We start from the raw sequence: 15,112 nt of genomic DNA, 5'->3' as shown, positions 1-15,112 counted from the left end.
TTCTGCATTTTTCACTCCACTTTTTGCCCCACTGCACCCTTGATAGAATTTGTCATGCAGTGTCGAAATTGCTGTGTCCTTGCCCATATGCCTCATTGGAATCTGGGCTCCCTGAGGGCAATCGCCATGTCTCTTTGATTCAGCGTTACACCTGGTATCTACCACAAGGGCTGAAGTGAGAGGTACTTACACACTGAAGATAAGTACAGACATTAGTTGAAACTGAGGAAATGGAGGCTATTCCCAAAGGGGAACTTGTAGGTAGGGAAACTAACATCATTAAGGGCAGAAACATTAGGAACATTCCCAGAAATGGTGAAAGAGACTGGTTAGAGGGTCAAGACGTGGAGGAGACAGTGGCATCACCGTGGGAAGAGAGAGTTAAGAAAGAGGGTCCAGGATGAGGGAGAAGAGGGGATTACAGGAGGAGAGAGGGGATTACTGCTGGAGTTAGCTTCCAGGGTACGTGGATGTGGATTAGGGTTACCAACTACCCTGGTTTACCTGGGGCTGTCCCCGTTTTAAAACTGAAAGTCCTGCACCCTTGGAAAACCCTTAGTCCAGGTAAACCTGGGCTGGTCACCTTACGGTGGAATCAAGATTACAAGAGGAGCCAGTTTTGGACAAGGGCTACCTCCCCCTGAGTTATGAGGGAAGGTAGAGAAGCAGAGAACGCCAGGATTAAATAAAGTGTATGCGCTTTAGTTCCCCGGCTCTCCTTGACCTTTTCCGGCTTTGTTCTCTCTGGTCCCACCGGCGGCTCACTTGGAGTACCACCCACCGATAGAGGGAGGAGCGAAACAAACAAAGATGGGCTCCCCTCTAGCCCTCCCAGGCGAGCTCTCTATGGCGTCTGTCAGCCTAGCCGGGCGGAGGGGCGGGGTTCCGTCACATGACCTGGGTCCCCGGCGCCGGCGCAGGCGGGGTGGCAGTGTCGCCGTCGCCAGGTTCCGTAGCCTACGCCGCTTCGCCTCCTTGGCACCTGAGGCGGCCGCCCGGCGGTCCTGCGGCTCTCGCTCCTGCCGCTGCGGGCCGCGGGGCCAAGGCCATGTCCCGGAAGCAGGCGGCGAAGAGCCGGCCGGGCAGCGGCAGCCGGAAAGCCGAGGCCGAGCGCAAGCGGGACGAGCGGGCGGCGCGTCGGGCCCTGGCTAAGGAGCGGCGGAACCGGCCGGAGCCCGGCGGCGGCGGCGGCTGCGAGGAGGAGTTCGTCAGCTTCGCCAACCAGCTGCAGGCCCTGGGGCTGAAGCTGCGGGAGGTGCCGGGGGACGGGTGAGGCGGGCCCGGGAGCGCGGGGGGCGGCGCCGGGGGACCCGCCGGGCATGACGACCGTCGCCGGTTCTCGCCCATCCATTCATCGGGCGGCCCCGAGCGCCAGCTGCGAGCCAGCCGTTTCCTAATGCAGGGGGTCCGGCGGCGAGCGAGGCGGCCAGGCCCCTCCCCTCGAGACGCTCGAGTAATCCCCAGTTGCCCTAATCGTGGCAAAGGCTCCAAGCAAACTGTAAAGGGGTCCTGAGAGAGAATACTGGAGCAGGTCTCCTTTAGATCGGTGCTCAGGAAGGCCCCCCTGGAAGGTGACATTTAAGCTGAGACCTGAACGAATGAGCTGGAGCCAGTCAGCCGAAGAGCAGGACTGCGCGGAGAGCGGTCATAATGACCATCAGACGAATAGAAAGGCGTAAGCCCCACTTGGTATAACGCTTGGCCTCCTTTGAGTCCTTACTGTTGGATATTGCCCTCCTTTTACGCTTGGGAAATTAGGTCTGTGAGGGCCTGTTGTTTACTGAGCTGAAGGCAGCTTCTCTGATTCTTACTTATATGGGCTTCAGTTTCTCTGTAAGCAATGGCGCTTACCCAAGTTTGCTTGGGGTTTAGACTGGAATCTGTGTCCAACTTTTTTAGGGAACACGGGATAAATAAACGGGGTGGGAGGGAGGGACTGGGCGAAGGGAAGGAAGAATGGCCTCGGGAAGGGGCATAGGGATGCAGGAGCGTGGAGGGAAGAAGAAAAAGGGTAGGGGAGAGGGCAGGAGATCAGTTAGCATCCCCATTGCAGGGGTAGGTAAAAGGGGGTCTGGAGGCCAGAGTGTGGCACTCTTGAAGAGATAGTATTAATAACAGCCTGGTTGTTTTTGTTCCTCCCTTCATTTGGGCATTTTTGTTGAATGAATGAATGATAAAAATATCATAGAGGGAGGCCAACTAGACCCTCAGCAGGGCCCCTCAAAGAGACATTTTCTTGGTGGAGTCGCTACAGTTAAAAGCTTGCTTTGCTGGGTCTTGCTTTTAGCCTAGTACCTTGATTTTTGTCAAATATAGTTAATAAATATTCAGGGCCTTATTTATCCTGAGCAAACTCACAAGCACAGACATTGCTCTATAAACCGAAATACCAGTTGAGTACTTTCCGGTAGGATTGGGCTGGGGTCTGCTTCTTCCTTGCAAATGATTGGTTTGCTTGTGTCTGCTGTACTGGGCATGGGCTTCCCACTGGCAGGGTATCCAGGAAACTGAAGTACTCAACAGAAGATTGCTTATGAGCAGGAATTGCAGCACAGAGATGCTGGGAACACATTGATGACTAACGTTCAAGCTTAGTAAGAGAGACATAACAGCAGGTCTCAAACATTTTGGTCTTAGGATCCCTTTACACTCTTAAAAATTACTGAGAACTCCAAAGAGCTTTTGTTTATGTGGGTTATAGGTATCAATATTTACTATATTAGAAAGTAAAATAAAAATTAAAAACATAATACACAAACACCCATTATATTAACTTTCAGAGTGATAACATCGAGTATCATATATCAGGTAGCCTCTGGAAAACTCCACGGGACACTTGTGAGAGAATGAGAGTGAAAAAGATAAATAACATCTTAGTTTTGGACTCATGGATACCCTGAAAGGTTCTCAGAGATACCCTCCCTTCCCAAACTGGGCCACACTTTAAGAATGGATGATATAAATAATTAAAATGCAAGTTGATATATTCTTAACAGTGACCGATTATAGTGGTACTATTGAGAAGGAAGTTGCCAACACTCCCAGAAGTGGTCAGGGAAACCTTGTTCATTCATCAAACGTTCATCGAAACCTACCGTGTGCTAGATGCCTTTCAGAGGAGGTCATACTCAGACTGGGTCATGAAGGACCAATAAAAATCCAATAAAAATATGCCAAGAGAACATTCCAGGCTGAGGAGTAATACATGTAAAGGCACAGGAGCACATTATTTTTGAGACATCTGCAAGTTGTTTAGGATGACAGGAGTATAGGGTACAAGGGTGGAAGTCAGCGGCAATGAGGCTGCAGAGGCAGAGGCCAGCTTGACTGCGATGCTCATGTCTCTCACTTCTGACGTCCCTATTCTTTGGACAATGTTAGATGGATAAAAGGATAATGATAATTTCTCCTTTGGGGGCTCCATGAAGCTAACCCCTTTCTGTTCACAAATTCTTCCCATGGGTGCCATGGACTGTTCAGCCCTCTTTAGTATTGTGGTACTTTGGGATATGGTGATGACAGGCTTTATCACTGTGCAGTGGATGGTGCGTCCTGTGTATGTTACAGGTTAGTGGGCATCAACAGATTCTTTTATTTGTTAACATTTATTGAGTACTCTTGGTGAAATATAAAGTTACAGTAATAAAAAAAAAGTTGACAATCTCCAGTCTTCTGTCTTTCCATTCTGGTCTGATTACAATATTGAGTAGCCTGAGATAGCATCTCACACTATATAGGCGTATTCATTGTTGGCAGTATGGTACTTGTAGCATTCTGGAACCTTCGGGTACTTGGGAAGAAATTAGCTGGTGTTCTCTAATGTAGCCTTTACGTGAAATCAATGTAGCATAGATTAATCGGGAGCTACTTACGGATTTTTGTAATGCATCATGGCCCGCCTTCATATTTGTTGTGTTATCTGGAGGGTGGACATAAATTGGATTCCGTTTCAAAACAAGAAATATTTTAACCTTGATGCTGTCCTTAAAAACATGATTGGATGTAGCGTGAAAAGAATCGCTAATTGGATTAGGCAGTACAATATTAACATCTCTCTGAACTATATCCAGTTGTATCTTCCTAAATGTAGCCTCAAAGTACATTGCTAATTAGTAGTGTTCCAATATTAAAGCATTAAAGAATCACTAATTTTAGCCATTTGTCTCTGTCTCAGGTTGTTTTATTGTGAAAGTTTTACCTTATTTTTATAATCGTAGGATCTTAGTGCTAGAAGGGCATTCACACTTTGTCATCTTGTCTGATTATCCGTTAGTACCTGCATCACCTGTACAGCAGCCTCATCTTTTGTGTCTGGCTCAGTGGTTTTCAAGCTTGGTGTCACAATAGAATCACTTGGGGAACTTTGGAAAAAATACAGCGCCTGGGCGCTCCCTTAGATCAGCCACACCAGAATCTCAGGCAGTGGGGCCTGGTTAGGGATAATGTTTAAAAAATGTCCACATGTGATTCTAATATGCAGTATAATTGAGAACTGCTGATTTAGAGTCTAGAGTCTAGACTAGTGTTTCTCAAACTTTAACATACAACAGAATCACCTGGAGGGCTAATTAAACCCTCAGAGGGAAGAGATTGCTGGGTTCCCAACCCCAGAGTGTCTGACTCAGTAGGGCTGGGGCTGGGCTAGGCGGCTCAGAATTTTCATTTTGAACAAATTCTCAGGTGATGCTGATGTTGCTGGTCAGGGGTCACACTTGGAGAATCAGTGATTGAGACCAGCACTGTCTGATAGAAATAAAATGGGAACCACGTATGTACAATAATTAAAAATTTTTCTGTTAGCCACATTACAAAGGTAAAATGAAACAAGTTTTTAAAATAATGTCCAAAAGTGTAAGTCTCTTACAATTACAACACACCTCAATTTGTATTAACCACATTTCAAGTGCTTAGTAATCACCTGTGATTAGTGGCAACCACATTGTATAACATACATGTAGGCAATTCCTGAGGCTTGTCAGTAGAAATGTACAAAATCCTTAGTCTGTGCCGTCCGTCTCTCTAGACCTAAAATAAAAGTACCTTTTATTTGCCAAAATCTATGTCCCTGTAGCTTCCTTGTTTTAGTTTAGTTTTATTGTACAAGGATAACACCCCTTTCACCATGACGGATAGTTGGAGGCAGCTCTCATGTCCCCCGAGCTTGCTTTAGGCTAGAAGTCACTCGTTGTTTACGTTCTTCATATTATTTAGTTTAAAGCCACATCAACTCATCTGAACCTATCTTAAAATGTAGGAACTAGAATCATATACAGTACTTTAGCTGGGGTCTGACCTCAAAGAACAGAACAAAATCTGACCCCCTCTCCCCCGACTTCTGCATACTTACTGCCACTACTGCAGCCTAAGAGCCCATTAATTTTTTTAACACCTAACGTTGCAGTATTGTCTCATGCTAAATTACTGAGCACCCAAAACCCTTAATTCATGTAATTGGTTAGTTTTGTGAACTCAAATGCAAGACTACATATATCCCTATAGTGCAGTGGTTCTGAAGTGGGCATGATTTTTCCCCCAAGGGAACATTTGGCAATGGCTGGAGATAATTTTGGCTGTTACGACTGGCGGGAACATGGTGGTAGTGGTGTTATTGGCGTCTAGTGGGTAGAGGCCAAGGATGCTCCTAAACATCTTCCAGTGCACAGGACAAAGGATTATTCCAGAATGTCAGCAGTGTGTGTGTGGGGGGGTGAGAAGCCCTGCTCTAGTGCATTGGGTGAGGGTGTGGACTCAGGAAACAGCTGGGATCTCCTAGAGGCCCTTTGGGCCCTGGCCGCACTGTTCTCACGAGGATCGTGAGTGCGCTTGCTGGGCTCCCTAAGGGAACCTAGGTTGTTTGTAGAGTTTGTTCACATTTCATGTGCTACTATCTTGTAACTCTGTCAGAAAAGGAAGTGATTTGTCTATCTTGATTTTTGATTTTGACTACTTGTTTTCAGTGAGCTCAAGGAAAGTTTGGTAAATATAGAAAAGTATATCAAACTAAGTTTAACAGATGATCCTAATTCCATTCCCTAGGGATAACTGTTACTAACATTTTGGTGCCTGGGATTGAATCCTCGGTCCACCACCTACTGATTTTGTGACCTTGGGCAAGTTACCTTAGGGGGATAGTAATAGTGCCCATCTCATAGAGTTGTAAGGACTAAACACATTTAATACATATAAAGTGTTTGGAACAGTCCCTGGCACATTGTAAGAGCTGTTGAAGTGATGGTTTCAGTGCTTTTTCTTTGCATACATTTGTATGTGTTTCTACATCTGTGTATATAGTATACAGGCGAACATGCTTGCGCTCATGCAGTATATACAGTGTGATGCCTACTTTTTTGGCTTATGTGGAGAACATTTGCCTCTGTTGCTGAAAGTTCATGGAAAGCATGTTACTTTCTGCAGAACACCATGAATTTTGAGATATCAAATGTAAAGCAACTAAATATGTAATTTTGCACCAAATCATGCCTTCTTTTAAACTGGATTCAAGAACAAACTAGTGGTGGCAGGTGTTAAAGTTTTAAGAAGAGTTTGAGAGAGAAGCTTAAAATTGAGAACATCTTATCCACTAGCTTACTTTATTCCTGTGGTTGAAAAAAGACTGCCATTGTTAGATTTTAGCAACAGACCCCTCATTCTAGTGTATAGAACTGTTATGTTCCAGTCCCTTCTAGAATGTTGCCCCAGATTGATGTAGAGTTTCTTGGATCCTAGTTTGTAGAATCTGTTGTCTAAATTCTCCCCTTCGCCCCACGAAAACAAACAAACAAAAAATATATATATCTCCTTATATGTTTGAAGAGATTCCTACCTCTCTATAACTTTCTGTTGAAAACTCACTTTTCTGAGTTGAAAAACAGAAAACCTCCGTCACCTATACATGTAGGTTTGAAGTCCTTCCAGAAGTGTGATGAGTTTATATTTTGGAATTAGAATATCATAGGTTTTCATTTGGAAGAGTAAACAGTTTGGTGTGAAAGTGGACAAACGTTTGGCTTCAGAATGGCTATTTCCTTAGTTTTAAGGATACCAGTGTTTGTCTTGTTCAGTCCCTGTGTATCTGGGTTCTGTGTTTGTGGTATAGTTTGGAATTTTAGAAGCCTTTAAGGGGTTTGAAAGTAAAGATAACTCTTACAATTTATTACCAGCATTTTAATTTTAGAAACAAAACAGAAAGAAAACTTGGAGAGTTTCCATTTGGCAGGAATAAGGACAGCATTGTGGCCCTTGGGTGAGAGGCGATGAGCCGAGGAGGGAGAGTGTCCTTGTGAACTATGCCTGTGTGTTGTCCAGGTGCTCTTCCCACAGCTTTCCCCACTGTGTCCTTAGGACTCAAAGAGGATGTTCCGCTCAGCTGTTTCTATTGGGAGCTTGACAAATTGCTATCTTTTTGGGACTTGTTAGGTGAAGAGCTGAGCAGCCATAGTGAAAAGGGTTTCAGAAAAGAGGCAGTAGATGTGATTTATTATTTTGGAAGGGGATCTGGGAGTCATAGCCCTTAGGTGTGGAATGGCCTGTAGTGTCTGGACCCTGTCTTCAGGTGGTTAGTACATCACCAAACTTCACTTGTTGAAGCAGCAAAGGTACAGAGAAGTTCAGTATCTCTCCTGAGTCAGCCAGCTGGTAAGTGGGGAATAGGATTCGTATTTGATGCCTCTCAAAAAGGTAATGTGATTGAATATCTTCCCTAGTGCTCTCCCCTCTGGTATCTGGGAGGAACCTGGACAGTCAGAGTTGAGGCTTTATCTCTTTTCTGTGGAAAGATTTCCATGGATGGCCTAGCATGAAGCGTCATTGTTTTAGATGAACTAAGTTCATTTTTAAAAGGTCTTGACCAGCGTTTTGTTTTGATAGCAATTGCCTATTCAGAGCTCTTGGTGATCAGTTGGAGGGACACTCACGAAATCACCTCAAGCACCGACAAGAGACAGTGGACTACATGATAAAGCAGCGAGAAGATTTTGAACCCTTTGTAGAAGATGACATTCCTTTTGAGAAACATGGTAGGTTCACCGTGGGACACTGGATCCTCCAGGAGTAAATGCATTGGGTAATTAAATCCATCAGGATCCCCTACCCTTCCAGCTGGGGGTTTGATTACATAAATTATGGCATTCATTTATTCAACAAGTATTTATTTGTCTGCTCCATAATAGGCAGCGTGCTAGGCAGTTGGGAATCATTAGGTTTAGATGTAGATGCCATTAATAAAAATGATGATGTTGGGAATTCCCTGGTGGTCCAATGGTTAGGGCTCCATGCTTTCACTGCCGAGCTTGCGGGTTCGATCCCTGGTTGGGGAACTAAGATCCCCCAAGCTGTGTGGTGTGGCCCCAATAATAAATGAATAGATAAGTAAAATCTGAAAAAAAAATTGTTGATGTTAATTAACCTGAAAAGCTATTCGTGACTTCTTATTTAGTGGTGGGGAGGGAGGGGGGAAGCAGGTTATAAAATAGTGTGTATAGATTGATCCTGTTTTTAAGAGGTGTGTGCACACAGAACCAAATTAGTATCTGGAAAGATACTAACATTTTATGGTTAATTCCTGGCTCCATTTATTTTTCAGAAACCACTCACTCTTTCAACAACTCTTATTAAGGGGAGATAATAATAGGGCCTAATTTATAGGGGTTTTTGGTAAAGATTAAATTAGTTAATACAATTAAAATAAGTTCTTAATAAGTGTCAGCCATCTGGGGATGATGGGACTGTGAGTATTCAAATTATCTTCTGTAGATTTTTCTGATTTTTAAATGATCATGCGTTACTTTTATAATCAGAAAAATCAATGAAGTCATTTAAATTTTCCCCCCCAAACCCAAACACAACCTGGTTTCTTTGAGGCACGTCAGTTAGTGACTTAAATTAGTTCCTTAATAGGCTCAAAGCTAGTAAGAAAATACTCGCTTTTAAGCTTTGATTTTGACAGATGTTTACTGAGAATCTACTGTGCTGGGTGCTGATATATTTATGTTTTACAAATAACATTTTCATTACAGGTCTCACGGTCTTGTCTGTCTCTTATCAGGCAAGAGACTCATTCTGCGTTTTAGAGCGCTAACTCTGGGAACCATGTCAGGAGAGGATGGGGAGAGAGACTGAGAAGGGAGATGAGCTAGAGAGCTCTGCACACTGGCCAGATGAAAGCATAAGCGTGTCTCCACCAAGGCAGCTACTGGGGATGATGAGTGGCGTCCAGACCAAGACACAGTCTGGCAATATAATTGACAGGACTTGGGAGGTGGTGGGGGGAGGGGAGGGGTGGGGGAGACAAAGGCGATTCTGAAGTTTCTGCCTGGGGAGAGACCAAGTTGCTGTACTGTTAATAAACTAGAGGGCAGCAGGAGGAAGACATTTGGGAGGGAAGCTATCTGTGATCCCAAAGCCTTTCTCTTTCCTCACTGGGGAAGAACTCATTCATTAGGCACAAGCAGCAAAAGAGAAACGGTAGCGAAACTCCTAGCGATTAGTTTATTCTAGTCATAGTCACGGAGTTCTGATGGTCTCTTCCTGGGTCACTTTTTGTCTAGCAGACACCAGTTAATCAGATGGTCACCAGTTTACAAATTAAGTGTGGGTGTATGGAGCAAGTTTGGGAATTTAATGCCATATAAAATGAGTTGTGTCATTGATCCAATTAAAATATTTTAGGTGAAGAGAGTTTTTAGTTTGTGACTTTGAACATCTTCAGTGATGTTCACGTGGTAGATTTGGGGGTATGGCAGGACCCTAGGTGTACGGTGGGAAGGTGTTTTCAAGAAATGTCGCTGTGCGTGCCTGCTGGTTGGTTGGTGCTTTATAAGAGTTTGAGTATCATAGAAGTGGGAAGTGACTGACTGCCATAGCAGAAGGGAAAAGAAACCTAGAAGTCTGCACATTCTACTTGTGTGTCAGTTGAAGACTAGACTTGTTACATTTATTACTCTTATGTTTGGTTTTTTTTTTGATGTTGGGGGTAGGAGTTTATTTATTTATTTTTGCTGTGTTGGGTCTTCGTTTCTGTGCGAGGGCTTTCTCTAGTTGTGGCAAGCAGGGGCCACTCTTCATCGTGGTGCGCGGGTGTCTCACTATCGCCACCTCTCCTGTTGCGGAGCACAGGCTCCAGACGCGCAGGCTCAGTAGTTGTGGCGCACGGGCCTAGTTGCTCCACGGCATGTGGGATCCTCCCAGACCAGGACTCGAACCCGTGTCCCCTGCATTAGCAGGCAGATTCTCAACCACTGCGCCACCAGGGAAGCCCCAAGTTATGTTTTTAATGTCTACCTACCTTGTTATACTATGATATTCTTGAGGGCAGGGACTGTGTGTTTTCCCCACTGTGGCAATGGCTGGCACATGGTAGGCACTCATATTTGTTGACTGAATCATTGAATGGCTCACTTAACTCTTCAGGACCTGGTTACCCTTGCATCTGGCTGTGTCTTTAGGATTCTTTCTTTCCTTTAGACTGTGGCTTTGGAGAATCGGCATCATCTTTTCCCTAACTAAACAGATACCCAGATCAGAAACCTGAATGTTCTTAATGCCTTCTCTCCCTCCCTCCTCATACCCAGTCATTCATTAAGTCTTGTCACTTCTACCTCAATGTTTTTTTTCTCATTCTACTGTCTCATAGAATCAGGCCTCTTTGGCCATTTGCCTAGATTTCTTCAATACTCTTTGCCTCCTGACCCCTTCAGTTTGTTTTCCACATTGCAGCCAGAGTGGGGATCTAAATGGACATTGAATAGGTCTTCCCCTGTCTAATGCCTGTTGGCAGCTCCCCGTTGACCCCAGGAAAGTTCCAACTCTTTAGCCCTTTCTGATCTGTGATTTTCTTCTTTCCCTACCCTCTTCTCTTGTCATTTCCCAATATATTTTCTTGCTTCCGCACCCTGCCATCTCAGCATTCTGAGTCCCTGCCATTACTGTGTAGTCCACAAGCTCACCATGCTCTTTCTCACTTCTGCTTGGAACATCATCCGTTCCTCTTCTGTCTTTTACCTGCCCTTTGGGAAGCAGCGTAGTTGTCTCAGCTGAGAAGCTTATCTGGTACACCTTGCCTCCCCTCCCCACTGGTCAGACTGGCTTATGTTCCCCACCTGGAGTTAGCCAAGCTGCAAGGTTTAAGGACACGGTCTTACACAAGACTTCTCTGACTTCTGACACCAGCTGCAAGTTTGTGGTTTCCCAGAACCACTCTCAGGTTTGATAATTTGCTAGAAAGACTCAGAGAGCTCACTGAAGGCTGTTATACTCACAGTTGTAGTGTGTTACAAGGAAAGAATACAGATCAAAATTAGCCAGATGGTAGAATCTGGGAAGGTTACACACTATACAAAAAGTATTGGCAACCAGGGACCCTCACCCAAACTTCAGTGTCCAGAATTTTTATTAGGGCTTCCATTATGTAGATGTTATTGATCGATTGCCTAAGTGGTTCAACTCAGTCTCCAGCTCCCCAGCCCCCCAGGTCTTTCTAATATCACACGGCCAGAGAGGTCCACCATGAGTCGCCTCATGCATAAACTTAGCATCAGCTGTCAGCTGAGGCTCAGGGGCCTACTGTGGATAACAAAGACACCCCTGTCACTTGGGAAATCCCAAGGGTTTAGAGGTTCTCTCCTAGGAGGGGGGGCTAAAGGCCAGACCTCTCTTGGGGTAAGGCCACGTTCTTTACTACATGGTTCTTTCCTAAAGCACCTACACATCAGCAGTGTCCATTTTCTTGTTGTTTGTTCCCCACTGGTTATAAACTCCTTCAGGGCAAACTGTGACAGGCTGTATAATGGAGTGGCCAGGAGCCAAGGTCTTGGATTCAGGATGCCTGGGGTGAAACTCAGCTCTGCTCTCTACCGGCTCGTGACCTTGGACACAGTTGCAAACTACTGTGTGCCTTGGTTTCCTCATCTATAAGATGGTGTACATGATAATCCCTTTTTTCAGGGGATTGTTTTGAGGATTAAAAGTGATTTGTGAGTTGGTGGGAATGTAAGTTGATACAGCCAGTGTGGAGAACAGTATGGAGTTTCCTTAAAAAACTAAAAATAGAACTACCATACCACCCAGCAATCCCACTACTGGGCATATACCCTGAGAAAACCATAATTCAAAAAGAGTCATGTACCACAATGTTCATTGCAGCTCTATTTACAATAGCCAGGACATGGAAGCAACCTAAGTGTCCATCGACAGATGAATGGATAAAGAAGATGTGGCACATATATACAATGGAATATTACTCAGCCATAAAAAGGAACGAAATTGAGTTACTTGTAGTGAGGTGGTTGGACCTAGAATCTGTCATACAGAGTGAAGTAAGTCGGAAAGAGAAAAACAAATGCCGTATGCTAACACATGTATGGAATCTAAAAAAAAAGGTCATGAAGAGCCTAGGGCCAAGACAGGAATAAAGACACAGACCTACTAGAGAATGGACTTGGGGACACGGGGAGTGGGAAGGGTAAGCTGGGACAAAGTGAGAGAGTGGTAGTGTATAAATGGACATATATACACTACCAAATGTAAAATAGAGAGCTAGTGGGAAGCAGCCGCATAGCACAGGGAGATCAGCTCCGTGCTTTGTGACCACCTGGAGGGGTGGGATAGGGAGGGTGGGAGGGAGGGAGATGCAGGAGGGAAGAGATGTGGGGATATATGCATATGGCATATGTATATGTAGCAGAAACTAACACACCATTGTAAAGCAGTTATACTCCAATAAAAACGTTAAAAAAAGTGATTTGTGAGAAGAAATTAATAAAATCTGAAAGAATATGAGAAGTGAGTAGAGCGGTGCTTGCCACATAATAAGCATCATTAATGCAAACTGTTATGGTTATTGTCACATTTCCAATGTCTCTCATAGAGTTAGGCATTTAGGAAGCATTTAGAAAATGTCTATTGAAGGAATGAATAAATGAATCCTTTCTTTATGAGTGATTGGTGCCCTTCTGAGTAGGAGTCTATGTACTGTTTAACCAGCTTCAATTCGTAGACTGACAAAGCTAATGGACTTTTTCAGGTATGTTCACTGTTTCTCATTATTTAGAACTAAATTATACCAAAGCATGTTTGCATTTGGATTTTTCTATGATAAAGACTTCATTTTTCTTTCTCTCTTTCCATGCAGTGGCCAGTTTGGCAAAGCCTGGAACATTTGCTGGCAATGATGCAATTGTCGCCTTCGCAAGAAATCATCAGTTGAATGTGGTGATTCATCAACTTAATGCCCCTTTGTGGCAGGTAGGTCGCCTATTCAGGAATTTATGTGAAGCTCTTGTTTATAAATTAGCTTTGGGGATGTCCTCAGATGATGGGGCTTGACTTATGATATTGAACTATGCAGGGTAACTTTAACCCAAGATGGGAAGCTTGTGGTGGCTTGGAATTAAATCCTGCATTACAAATGGAGTCTGAAGTATAATTCAAAAACCTTTAAACTGCCAGAAATGTCACTCAGCAGTCAGTTAACTGGGTAGTTTGGGGTGGAGAGCCTCCTGTGGAAATAACTTAGATAATTTTGTAAAAATACCTCAGTGAGAATTTAAAGGATTTGCGTACATATTCTAGTTTGAAATATATCTGTTCCATGTATATGTTTTTGTTTTTTAGATGGAGAAAAACAAAGACCAAATTCACTATAATAGCTGTTGCTAAAAAGAATTTCTGAACAACAAAATTTATTTCATGGCCTAGGGTGTCAAGCTCTATTTCTGTGCCCTGCCTGGCTATACATAGCGGTTCCAATGGTTTTTCTACAGCAAGTAAGATTTTACAACAAATGTTGCGTTTGTGCTGTGGGATGGCAGAGCACGCTGCTGCTGAGTCGCTTAGGCCTTCCTTACCCTCCTTTACCTTTGGTATTCTATTCTAAAGTACCCTAGTCTCCCAAACAGTCCATCAAACCGAACATTCTGGAGTACGGAAGGTCAGAGGTCGGGGTGAAACTGTACACAGACTGCCACCCCTTACTCGTCCTCCTTGCACTCAGAGAGCTTTTCACTTTGTGGCTCAGCTCCTGGAGACTGGTCAGGTGATTCCTATCAGTCTTCCTCTCTCCCCTGCTCCACTACTCCCCCATTTCTAACTTTGTTTTTTTTAATTAGAAAGTAAAACATAATGGTTATAGAACAATTTCAAAATTCAGAAAAGCCCATTAAAGGCAAATAAAAAAAGGCAAATAAAAGTCACTCAGAGTCATCATACTCCCCAGAGATAATTACTATTAACATTTTAGTGTGTATCCCTGTTATTCACACACACTCTTAACTATAAAATCATTCATGTATGACTGGGAAGAGACTATCACAATGTCACACGTTTTAAGGAAGTCTACACACACACAGACACATCCATACGTGTATATATACACACACGGTGTATCCCTATATATTATATTATTATCAAGGCACCAATGGCCTTTTTTCCTCATTGGTTTCCTATACCACCTGCATATATATTTCTTTGTAAATTGCTTATTCCTTTGCTTAGCCTTTGCTCATTAAAAATAAAGTCATTTATAGAGATATGATTTACATGTAGCAAAATTCACCATTCTCTGGTGTATAGTTCTATGTGTTTTGACAAACATAGTCATGTAACCACCACCACTATCAATATACAGTATATTTCCACCACCCCAAAAAGTTACCTCATGCCCCTTTGCAGTCACTAGTCCCCTCCCCCCACTCCCAGATTCTTGTAACCACTAATCTGATTTGTCTCTCACAGTTTTTGCCTTTGCAGAATGTCATATAAATGGAAGTATATAGCTTTTTGTGTCTGGCATAATGTCCTTTTAACAAAAATTACACTACAGCAAAATAAATTAGATACTCCATGGGTTGGTAAGGACTTTACGTTGCAGGGATACAGTGAGCAGGATGGGAAACAATATCTGTATGTGCTGTTCTTTGGGGTAGTGTTGTCACATGTACTGACACCGGGGAGAGCTATCATATTTTTAGTGAGGCTCTCTCTTTCTAAGGATGTCTTTGAGCCAAGAAGACTGGTTACCTCTTTCGTTGTCCCAATTTTTTGTCTTGAAATCTTTACTGCTTAGCAGAAGTCATCAAAATCATTTGAATATACAGCATAATGATCCTCTTGAAGGAAT

General features: G+C 43.7%; 1 protein-coding gene across 2 annotated transcripts in view; it reads left to right on the top strand.

Annotated features, from left to right (window-relative positions):
* The first annotated feature begins 690 nt into the window (after positions 1 to 690).
* OTUD3 (OTU deubiquitinase 3) overlaps positions 691 to 15,112 on the top strand; it is a 26,695-nt gene continuing 12,273 nt past the window's right edge. Inside the window, exons 1-3 of one of the 2 annotated variants that reach the window (XM_033433135.2) lie at positions 691 to 1,269; positions 7,867 to 8,015; positions 13,127 to 13,239. In XM_033433135.2, coding sequence (XP_033289026.1) covers positions 893 to 1,269; positions 7,867 to 8,015; positions 13,127 to 13,239 — 639 coding nt within the window. In that variant the 5' untranslated portion in view covers positions 691 to 892. The remainder of the gene's footprint in view (positions 1,270 to 7,866; positions 8,016 to 13,126; positions 13,240 to 15,112) is intronic. The other variant, XM_004272483.3, reaches the window with a different exon arrangement.

The sequence above is a fragment of the Orcinus orca genome, chromosome 1, assembly GCF_937001465.1.
Source record: "Orcinus orca chromosome 1, mOrcOrc1.1, whole genome shotgun sequence".
In the NCBI taxonomy this organism is placed as follows: domain Eukaryota; kingdom Metazoa; phylum Chordata; class Mammalia; order Artiodactyla; family Delphinidae; genus Orcinus; species Orcinus orca.
This window is presented reverse-complemented; position numbering and strand designations above follow the sequence as displayed.